Source organism: Cucurbita moschata, unplaced genomic scaffold, assembly GCF_002738365.1.
Source record: "Cucurbita moschata cultivar Rifu unplaced genomic scaffold, Cmos_1.0 Cmo_Scf00024, whole genome shotgun sequence".
Lineage (NCBI taxonomy): Eukaryota > Viridiplantae > Streptophyta > Magnoliopsida > Cucurbitales > Cucurbitaceae > Cucurbita > Cucurbita moschata.
In genome coordinates this window covers 529,301-540,654 of record NW_019268540.1, presented here as the reverse complement: position 1 = coordinate 540,654, position 11,354 = coordinate 529,301, and the positions used below count along the sequence as shown (strand labels likewise).

General features: G+C 36.6%; 2 protein-coding genes across 3 annotated transcripts in view; one reads left to right on the top strand and one right to left on the bottom strand.

The window, feature by feature from the left end:
* The first annotated feature begins 634 nt into the window (after positions 1 to 634).
* LOC111460646 (histone-lysine N-methyltransferase ATX2-like) overlaps positions 635 to 11,354 on the top strand; it is a 30,905-nt gene continuing 20,185 nt past the window's right edge. The window contains exon 1 of one of the 2 annotated variants that reach the window (XM_023103858.1): positions 635 to 644. The gene's annotated coding sequence lies outside the window, so the exon portion shown is untranslated. Of the gene's footprint in view, positions 645 to 3,882; positions 3,896 to 11,354 lie in introns of those variants that run through there. The other variant, XM_023103857.1, reaches the window with a different exon arrangement.
* The window catches only part of LOC111460647 (importin beta-like SAD2), a 10,139-nt gene continuing 2,947 nt past the window's right edge, over positions 4,163 to 11,354 (bottom strand). The window contains exons 7-22 of the mRNA XM_023103860.1: positions 11,123 to 11,296; positions 10,545 to 10,690; positions 10,331 to 10,454; positions 10,075 to 10,255; positions 9,288 to 9,447; positions 9,023 to 9,064; positions 8,825 to 8,943; positions 8,540 to 8,738; positions 8,061 to 8,192; positions 7,238 to 7,341; positions 6,689 to 6,868; positions 5,956 to 6,095; positions 5,713 to 5,852; positions 5,456 to 5,616; positions 5,200 to 5,329; positions 4,163 to 5,096 (exon numbers count right to left, since the gene is read on the bottom strand). Of these exons, the coding sequence (XP_022959628.1) occupies positions 4,936 to 5,096; positions 5,200 to 5,329; positions 5,456 to 5,616; positions 5,713 to 5,852; positions 5,956 to 6,095; positions 6,689 to 6,868; positions 7,238 to 7,341; positions 8,061 to 8,192; positions 8,540 to 8,738; positions 8,825 to 8,943; positions 9,023 to 9,064; positions 9,288 to 9,447; positions 10,075 to 10,255; positions 10,331 to 10,454; positions 10,545 to 10,690; positions 11,123 to 11,296 (2,293 nt within the window). The 3' untranslated portion in view covers positions 4,163 to 4,935. The remainder of the gene's footprint in view (positions 5,097 to 5,199; positions 5,330 to 5,455; positions 5,617 to 5,712; positions 5,853 to 5,955; positions 6,096 to 6,688; positions 6,869 to 7,237; positions 7,342 to 8,060; positions 8,193 to 8,539; positions 8,739 to 8,824; positions 8,944 to 9,022; positions 9,065 to 9,287; positions 9,448 to 10,074; positions 10,256 to 10,330; positions 10,455 to 10,544; positions 10,691 to 11,122; positions 11,297 to 11,354) is intronic.

Sequence of the window (11,354 nt, the reverse complement as noted above, 5' to 3'; positions counted from 1 at the left end):
TAACGCCTTTTAAGTAAAGTTGATAATATCTTCCATCGAATAAGTTCATATTGAGTTTGATCTAAAACACTATTAGGTTGCTTAGATTTTTCGGTTCCCCAATTTTTTTCGAACGAACCCTAAATAAGAAATTTCATACTTTCTAAGAACAAAACCGTCATCCAAGACCAAAAAATAAAAAATTGTTGCAACATTTTTCTACTCAAACATGACAAAAATAATTAGCCAAACATGTTTTTTAACGAAAGTGAGACAGGACAAAGATCCAACCTACAATGAAACATGTTTTTGAGAAAGAGAGAGGAGAGAGAAGGAATATGTTCTAACAAGAGAGAGAGAAGGAAAGAACACGTTTTTAGAGAGAGAAAATCCAGCTTGCTCAATATTTGATGCAAAGTTTGTAAATTCATATAAAATTCATACAAAATTTCATTTTTTGTTCCTATTAATAAGAACATCGAGAGAAAAAAAGAAAAGGGTTCTTCAGATTCATCTATTTCATTAAAAAACAATGGCTCCTTTTTATATTTACATCAACAAAAACAGTACAAAGTCTATAAAAAGTGTAGCTTTTTTTCAAGGCATGCACAATTATTATATATATATATATATATGTACAAAAGAAAATCTCTCTCTCTCTCTCTATCTACTTTCTCTCTCATCTTGTTTGTATAGTTTATTGGATATGATCTATGGTTGATGAAAATTGTGTTGGATATCAATTTGTTGATAAATGATGAGCTATGGCATTCATGACCTTAACCTGCGCGGAGAGGCAATGGATGTAGTCGGCAGTTTCCTCCAGCAAGGTGCACACGTCCATTCCGTCGCCGCCCGGAAGTAAGCGGCGGAGCTTCCCGACATGGTCGTCAGAGTAGGCCGAGGGCATCGTTGAACGGCGGCGTCTCATCAAAGTCCTATGTCTAGCTCGAGTATTGAGCTTGAAGAGGAGGGCTCTAGCCCATGCTCGTTGTGGCCCAGCCACGCGTGCCATGGAGGAGTAGGCTGCGATTTTTATCCGTCGACTCCGGCGTCTAAGCTCGAAAGCGGACCGAGAGGCAGTGGTGGTGGGTCTTCGGGATTTGATCTTGGAGAAGGATCGGAGGAAGGTTCGAGCTAGGCGGAGGGAAGAAGAGGAGGAATTCATCGGGGTTGTACCGGATTCAGAAGCCATAGAGAGAAAAGATATATCGAGAGAGAGAGACAAGGATCTCGAATTCCTAGTACAACCAACTCTCTGACACAACAAATCTTTTTGGAAGTTGAGATTTTGTTGTGTAGAGGGACCTAATAATAATGTTAAGTGATCACAAACAAACACTATAAAGCTTAAAAACGCAGACTTTCAGAGAGAAAGAACCTAATAGGGGAAGGAATGAAGCAATAGGAGAAGGAATAAGAGGATTGAAATTGGATGGCTATGGGGAATTTTGGGCTTTAGGAATCCAATGGCTTTCTTTATAATTTATTATTAATCACTTTGAGAGGGCGTAGAGCGGGGATCACGCGTCGAATACGACACTAATTATCATCTCAAATTAATGGTTCAAAAAGTATGATTGTAACGGTTGGTAGCGGAGCTATATTTTGTGTCAACTTCTCCATATCCGATAGTTATATGCAGTAAGCCATTGTTGTTGCCTTTTGTCTTCTCAAATCTTGCTTTCGAAACTCTCTTCAAAATCTCTCTGCTCCTGTTTTATAAAACTTTCTTCTTGAACCGGGGCCAGAGGCTCGAGCATACGTCGCTTGGCTGTAGGCGACACAAGAACAAATAGGTTTAACTCACTTGTTGTAGGAAAATGAGTGCCGTGCAGTTGCAAGCCCGCTGTCATTAAAGTGTGATTGTGATAAGTGGTATCAGAATAAGAAAAGTTGAGAAAGAACCTCCGCTCTGAGTTACTAGCTTGGGCAAGGTAGTTGCGTTGTTAGAACTAGAAATAGTCGTGGATTAAAGCTAGGCTCTTCGAGATTCAAGAATGTCGTGTGTCGACACATCGTTGAGGAGAGTATTACCTGTCTTGAAGTAAGAACCGAGCTCATTCGTTAAGAGCTTGGAATTCTTTTTTTTTTTTTTTTTTTTTTGTAAGAAAGGCTATGGATTGTTCAATCCTAATAGAACATGTGCACCGTGTCATAATCGTACTTTTCTTGGCTGTTGATTTTTGGGATTGTGCGGTACTTACTCCCAACACCGAGTGAGTCAAGCAAATTTGGATTCACGTGCCCTACGGTCGAGCAACGTATGCTCAAACCTCTAGCCCCGTCTTGAGAAGAAGGGGCAGAGAGATTTTCGAGAGAGAGTTTGGAAAGCAACGTTAAAAGAAAGATGAAAGCAGCATTATATGGTTATAAGCAAAGAAAACACCACCGCTTAATTATCATATCACTCGAGGTAGGAATAATTGACAATTAATCACATACCCCTATAATACATTTTGAGACGATTCAAGTCTGGTGAACTCATACATGATTTCGTCGAATAGTCATACAAACAGAAAACACAATGGCAGAGGAATACAACATGAAATCAATTAAAGGGTTTGGCGTGGGCCACGTCCTAGACGAGCATGATCGTGACACCCCATACACGCTCGGGATGGGAGAATTTTCTTGTTTTTTCTCTAAATAGCTTTGTTTATTGTAAAGGGGAAAAAAAATAGTGAGAGAAAGAGGAGAGAGACTAGGGTAGGAGAAGTGGAATGTGGGACCCAGATAGGGCCAACCACCACATGAGAGCACATGGGATGGGTTTACCCACTTGTCTCAAGAAGAGAACCTTTTATTTATTATTTATTTATTATTTATTTATTTATATTATTTTCTTAATTTTGATTAATATGCTTTGTGTGTGTTTTAGGTTTAATCCCTAATTAGTCTTCTTTCTCTCTCTCTAATTGATTAAAATTTATTCATTTCTAAAAACTAAATTGATTAAAATTCCTTAAAATTTTCAACATTGTTAAGATAATTATTATTAATTTGATTTTATACCATTTTTATGTCTACTAAATTAAAATTTATCAAATAAACATTTGTATACGTAACACTCATTCATCGAACACACAGCAAGAACATGTTCGCACAAAATACAAGAATTTTTACTTTATTGAAAATTACCCATTACCCAAAAACTTAAATCAATAATATCGTTCTTAAGAACAACTAAGATCCAATGAGGATTTGCACATAGTTTCCCATCTTTGATATCAAATAAAAAAGTTACTTTTTGGTCGGTTCCTTTTATGAGTTGGGATAGAAAAGTGGAAGTAATAATAAAATGTGATATTTGCCTTCGTACCTCACACGAAATAACCTATAAAATGTGATCATCACAAGGCTAATTAGATTTTTTTTTTTTTTTTTTTTGTAATGTCTTGGATTTTGGGTTATTAAAAGGAGTGAAACAGAATAGTCGGGTATCACAACGGTTATTCTTTTTAATTTTAACGATATAAATGAGTGACAAAAATTAAAAAGTGAAGGACATAATAAAAAAACATTAGTAATCAAATCCTAAGAAATCTTTTAGTCCGTGTGACAATCACATATTTAGTAATCAAATCATAAGAGATCTTTCTCTCCGTGTGACAATCACATGTGACAATGCATCGATGCTTATTAATTCATAGTACAAATCATATCTTATATGTATCATTCAAACCCAAAAAATAAATAATGAAAATTTATTAGAAGAAAAGGGTAAATTGGTCAAAGTGGGGGAGGATTTTTTATTTTAGAAAGCAATAAAAAAGGAAAGAATTAGGAAGGTTGTTGAAAATGGACATTTCAACATCCACCAAATTCCAAAATTCCTATAATATTTAAACCATTCATACTTCTTATTCCCTTTGCTCACTTACAAATATTTTATAATCTCTCTCTCTCTCTCTCTCTAAACACCACTTTCCTTTTGACCTTTTTACCCTTTTTAACCCACTAATGCACTTACTCCATTTACCACAACCTCTTGTGTGCAAAAACAGCATTCTTTCCATGGCATATCCCAAATCAAATCAGAGCTTCCGAGGCCGAAAAGGAAAAGGGAAAAGAAATAGATCACGAGAAAACTTGGCCTCGAGAGGCATAACTCGACTATTCAATCTAAAAGATCACGAGAAAAAGCCAATAGAGAGAGAGAGAGAGAGAGGAAAAGAGAAAGAGAGCCAAGGAAACAGGTTTCCTTCTCATTGATTGATCCACAAGTTTTATATTATAAAGAATCAAAAACAGCAGCAGCCACAATCCACATGGTCAAAAGCTACCCTTAGTAGCTCTCTCTGCAGCAAACCCAAAAAAACTAGCCAACTCCGTCGCCCGTTGCAAAACCAGGACACCGACGGAGGGAAATACTAACCTAAACTTCGACTTTTATGAATACAGGCCGAGGTCGAGACCTTTATGAATACAGGCCAAGGAACAATCAATCACAAAAATAATAACCATCCGTTCGACATAATTTAAGAAGAAAAGGAATGAATGATAAAAAATACTACAGACCCTATAACTAACCTAAGCAGGAGAAAAAAAATGGGAGATGTGGATGAACTTTCTATATGAAATATGCCTGGGCAAAAATGAGACGAGACAAACTAGGATAGGCAGTTATGTTCTGCCATCCAATGCATGGGACTCACTGAACCATCGACCCAAACCGAACTGTCTGGGTCGAAGGATAACCGACTCTGGCAACTTGAGACTATTTGCATTGTCTTTAGGTATGGGAACTTGGCTGGCACCACCATGTCAAGCAACTTCAGATCTGAACTTTTGGGAGCTCAGACATCATCCATGGACACTGAACCCAATCAAATCAAGAGAATGGCAACCGACTCTTTTTGCATTCAATCAATCATTTACTAAACCAATGGACATGAACGGGACCAGGAGAGCAATTCAAAATTTTAGCCTTACAAGTGACAACTCGACTCATGGTCACGAAGAGGCAGCGGCTGTGGCTTTTTCCAGTTTCTCCTTCTCAATTTCTACTCTCCGCTGCTCAGCATGCTGCGCTACACCGTGTGCAAGAGCCTGATATTGGAACTCTAGTGATTGGGTAAGACTCTGGAACCTCATTGGATCTGTTGCTTGAATAGCTTATTTTTTCGAACAGGAAGGACCAAAACATATATATAGTAAGTTAAGTGATGTCAGGAAGTTTGGAACTTAATAAATCAAACTAAAAGAAGTTCCACATACCTTTGATTGTATCTACAAAGTAAATAAAAGGGTCCACATCATCTAAGGGAGATTGCATCTCGTCATCATCGTCATCATAATCATCATCTGAGTCATAATCATCTTCATCAACCGGGCGGAAAGATTTGGCCTGCAAAGTCCGTTCAAGAAGAAATTACAACGCAACTCAGGTTTGAGTTCTTGTATAATTTATCAGAGATACTTATAAAACGCTGATATCATTCCAGACAATCACTTATGTACTACACATGCAGACCTGTGCAGCCAACTTTTGAAGCTTGATGCTGTCAACTTCATCACCGTCCTCAGCATCAAATCCCATTTCCTTGTCAGAACCATCTCCATCATCATCTTCATTGCTTTGGTAACCATCCATATCATCATCTTCTTCAACTTCCTCCTCCTCTTTTGCAGCTTCTGTATGCAAAGGAGCAGAATATATATGTGAATTCGGCCTGGAATTATAGATGTAAATAAGGAACAAGAAATAGAGTGAGTGAGTGAAAGAGAGACCTGCAACTTGATCCTTGTAAGCAACAAGTAGATCAAGGGTGGCCCTAAAAACACGCCCAAGAGCCTCCCCCGGTACTTGATCGGCTGGAAGTGCAAGCAAAGATGTCAATCCCAAGCAGCAAACTTTTTTATCTTGTTCCCTGCAACATGACAGACCATTCAGGTGGAAAATCCAAACCATCCAGAGAACATCAACAGCAAGTAACCACCAAGAAGAAAGAGAGAGAGAGAACAATAATTTACTTTCTAAAGTTCGCTCGTACACCACTCTTTTTGACCTCTTGTAGCATCTGAAACCAAAGATTGAATACATTTGTTGCAACACCTAGCGTTTGCAATATGTTGAGTGATAATGATGCATTGTAGTAAAGAGCATCAGAAATCTGCAAGAGAAATTTCAACAAAACCCTCAGCTCAATTTACACCAAGCGAACAAAAAATCTCAAGAAAACTACCTAGTGAGCCTTAAAAGAAAGTCTGCAACTGTAAATACCATCAGTGAAACAAGCAAGATACTTACACGGTCAGAGATTCAAGTGTTCTGTACCAATAAATTCTTGAAGTAACCATTATTCATATTTATAAGAAAAATGCTAAAAGAATAACAGGAGCAAAAATAGAACCTAAAGCATGTCATACAAGCAAATGTCATTAACTATTAAATTGGTTGCTGAAAAAGATCGTGCTTAGAGTACCTCTACCAAGGATCAAAAAAACTCCCTATATTTACATAATTTTTAAATCACTATACCATTGAACATTCCAGAATAGAATGGAATCTCATAAGATACCAAGTTCCAAACAAGATAGCAATAAGAGATATCTAATTCCACTGCTAATGGTTAAATTCAATTATCTTAAATAGCATGTCATCTGCAAGTAATACTCGAGTATGAAGAACCAAGGAGCAAGCCTGACATGTATTGTGATAGGGGAGAAAAGCTATAGTATATTGACCTAACTCCTCAACCCTTACCACTTGCATTAGAAGACATTTCAAGTATGGCTTCTCAGTTCGGTCCAGGCGTTCAATTGTGATTCTGAGATACGGTTCAATCCATTGATCCACTTGACCTTTGCAATTTTGAAAGACAACTTGAATAAGCTTTGGAGCAGGCTCAATATCGCCATCTTCCAAATTCTTGTCAGCCATTATCTAGAGTAAGATGGTACGAGCTTATCAGATTGGAGGCAAGTCAACAAAAATAGTTTCAGCAGCTAAGTTAAAGTGCGACTACTTTTTTCTTTTCTTTTTTTTAATAAGAAACCAAGAAAGATCGTCACTAAATAATCAACATAATCACCCATTAACAAACCAAATAGGGAGAATATTTATTTTCATGGTTAAATCTAAATATGGATGTATTTACTGTATTGTATTTTCCTTTCTTCTTTCTTTTTCATTCCCTCTCGAAGTTTGTATTCCTTGAATATCTATTCATTTTCATCATTTCAACGAGAAGTTGTATCTTGTTCAAAACAAAATGGAAGATATAACTTCTCTTTCAAGAGTAAAGCAACTCACTGATGAAATCATGTTCCAAAGACTTTGCTGGTAATCAGGAGCTTTGCATGTGAGGAAATGTGCAGTCCCCCTGGATACAAAGTTGTCCAACGGAACAAGTATATCTGTGAACAAGAAGACATCAGAACCAGCCATCTTATACCCAGGGTTATTTAGTGCAACATTCATTTTATATATCTACATGCTAAAAGTCATACACTATGCCAGAAATAATTGTGTTAAATAAATACGAACATGCATGACACTAAATGTCTGACCTACTGCAAACAGACTAACCCTTAAAAAGTTATAAAATGCAACAGCATGAGCATTACAACTAAAACTGGACTTGATTTATGAAAAACAAAACTAAATAAAAAATTAAAACTAGTCTTGATGTAACCAATGCTAGTTTGAATACGTATGGAGTTATGTCATTCCAGTGAGCTACATGCTTCCTCTAACAGCCATTCTTTTCCATTATCTCCATCTACATCATTTATGGATAAAAGGTGCAGCAAAGGGTACCAAACCACTAGACAGGCTTAACTAGCATAACTCTGTTTCACATTGCCCATCCAACCAGAAAATAGTTAAAACACTTATGACCACTACCTCAAACTTTTCCATGCATCAAGAGCCCATGCACTTTTTCATGCAATTTTCAAGAAATTTTATTTGGCAACAGAATTAGACAACTAGACTACATCAGGAAAGAATTATGAGTCCTATTGCACAAAGCAGAATGAAAAAATCAACTGTGTTTAGAAGTTCCTTGGTATGCCCATAGAGCTCATATTATCGTCAATAATGAATGAGTTTGCTTGCTACAAAGACAACATACTTGGAAAAAAGTCAATGGCCCATTCTGCCAATGCTTCCATCATCAGTGGCCAAAGACTCCACAAATCCATGGATATGGTAGGGGAAAAGAATGTCATGAATGAAGCAATTTCCAAGACTTCTTCAAATACCTCTGCAAATAGCATCAAAGATCAAATAAGACATTAAAGCTTTAAAAGGGAAGAGGAACAAACACCTACTGCAATTATTGGCACTAATTTTTAAGTTACTATTATTAAAAAGTTTGTAAACATGGACTTTAAAATTAACTTTTTCGTTGATATATGAAAAACAAGTTTCAAAAAGAGAATGAAATGGATTTGTTGCCAGATACTTCCGCAAGAAAATCAAAACAAGAAGAAAGCACAGGAACCATCTCACAAGATCAGAAAAAGAAGAATTAATTACATCAAATATTAACTCAAGGAATGTAATCAGCCAACAAGAAGCAAGAGAAGTATATTTCAAAATGATGCAAACCTTGGCCGTCAGTTGTCAACATCCTTTGCATTATTGGGAGCAATGTTGGCTCAACTTGGGTAAAAAGTCGAGGAATTCTGTTCACTGATTCAAGAATCGTGCTAATTGCACGCAAACACCCAACTGCAGCCAAAGCACCAGAATCATCAGCTTCATCATCTGCTTCTGCAGTATTCATACACCTCCAGAAAGCCGCAGCCTGGATCCAATTTCAAAAAGTCACCTCTGAGCCTTCAATAAAAATATCCACATCTATTTCTGTATTGAAATTAGAATTAAAAATACCAAATTGTGACATAATCCAAGCGCATAAGGAGCCATTTCCTCCCCAAATTTATCAACTATAGTCTCCAGAGTAAATACAAGTTCTTCATTTTCAACCTCATTCATAAGCTTAAAAAATTCTGAAAAGAAAACAATCTCAGTCACTAAATATAAGCAAAATAACAACTATTTATGACCATGACATGTTCATCAACTAACCGTCAAGAAGTCGTGGAAGGATAGGACGGATTTCATTCAAATCTGCAAATTAAACGAAACTCGATTCCATCAATAACTGAAATCCAAACCAGCATTTAGACCAAAAATATTAGTAAGTATCTAATATAAAGTATAAACTGCCACCATAAAATATGCTTGGTGGCTCAAGCATTCCTACGCCCTCTAAGAGATTGTAATTCAAGTCTCCACCTATCTATTTGTGATGGGAAATTCTCAAGAATATATCTATACATAAAGTATAAACCTCTGCAAGCTTCAACAAAAGATCTCAATGCAAAAACTGAATCAACGCGAACGGGGAGTTCTGGGTCTCGCATCCCAGAAACAACACTAATCAAGGCTATTCTGAAATTATTCTGGTCAGCAAAATTGATATGGGCATATTGTCCTGCAACCCATGCTGCCTGTAGCAATTAAACCAAAAACGTTAATGAATGTAAATTTAAAGTGGATGACATGATTTATCAAACCCAACATCATAATATGTTTTCACAAAAAGCACAATTAGAATGAGAAAACTACAACTTGTGTACAACGAAAATGAGATTTGGGATCACATGCAAAAGCTATTATACAATTTCTGCATCCCTTTGCGCTTCTTTTAGGCTAAAGAAGACAAATCCATCCATTTGATAAGATTATAAACAATAAAGAAAAAATGGCTGCAGAATGTTTATGCAGTAGCCCTACTATGCTAAACAAAGGATCTAATCATAATAAAACTAGTTTCGTTTAGAAACAAAATTATATATATATATATATAGAGAGAGAGAGAGAGGAAAGGTGCATTTAAAAGCATCCAAGTCTTGTGCATAAATAGAAGGCTCTAATAAGAGAAGCATCTTCATGCCCCAGCACACTTCCATAAAATCTTCTAGTGGAAACCCAGAAACGTGAGAATAGAGATTACCAGCATATTAATATACTGTTAAGTCATTAAGGTTGACTAACATTTTTTCACAGTTGTTATGTTCATATTAGATATTATTAATAAAAACAATTGATTAAGACCACAGTAAAGTCTACCGGACCTTAGCTCTGAGATGCCCAACATCACTGCAGAATTCAGGAAAAACATGTTGAACTAGCATGCTCTCAAGTTCAGCCTTGTAGGGTTCTGTTTGTTTCAATTTGTCACATAGGGCTCCAATAGCAAGAAGAGCCCCATCTTTATGTCTATAGGGCTTAAATTCAAGAGGTGATTCATCGTACCTGGGACAGTATATTGCATTGTATCATATTTCACGGAAACGGAATCAGCCATTGACATCAGATCTATAAACATACCTATTGAAGATTCCAACGATGAATTGGATAAACTTTGGAAGGTTTTCTTTCCCACGCTTCCTAACCAGCTCACTGACAAAATCCATAGAAGCAGTCCTTGGACTATATAAATCCTCGATAATATCTACAAAATATGTGTATAGAATTAAAATATGAGCAGTGTATTCATTAGTTCAAGCTTTCCAAGAAGTAAACCCATTTCCATGTGCCTTACCATAACCCTTCCTCACATATTCATGAGGATCTTCATCCCAAAGCTTCTGATCATCGTCATTGAAGCACATGAGGGGGAAAATTATTTCAAAAAGCAGAACATCAAGTCGAGGTTGCAACAAAGAGTACATACTATTCCTCGTGATACTGGAACAAAAAAGAAAAAACATCAGAAATCAAGGGATAAAAATATATTCATAATATCAACTTACAGCATAGAGAAAAACAATGAGAATTCATACAAAATTCAATTTTCTCCCCCTTTTAAAATGAACCCACTTTCTACTTAAAATATTAATATCCAACAACTAATTTTCCTCCAAAGTTAGACAGGAAAGCTAGAACTTCAGTCAAAACAACTCCTTAACCAGTGACAGATAAAAGTGCCATATCCTTGTTACTTCAGTTACAAAATGTTCATATTTCAATTCTAACCGTGAATACACATTATAAAAAAAATATCAAGTGAGTCCTTCCCACCTACGAGTTTAAAAAATCAGAGAAGGAAGTGGAAAATAGCATGCATAGGAACAGAATGTTCTGTATGGAACTGGAAGAGGAAAAAAAAAGTTAGACCACCTATTGCTTAGGTATTGAAGAATGAGATTGGTAACTCGATCTGGCAAATAGCCACCAGCACGTATCACATTCAACAAATTTAAGTAACATTCCATGACCTTCCCTGCATAGTTCTTCTGAAACGCTTGAGCAAATGCTCTGCTTTCTGGATTCTTAAGTTTCAAATCTCCAAACCTATAAATTATGCGTCAGTAGCAAGAATACCAGAGGAAAGAAGGGGGGGGGGGGGGGG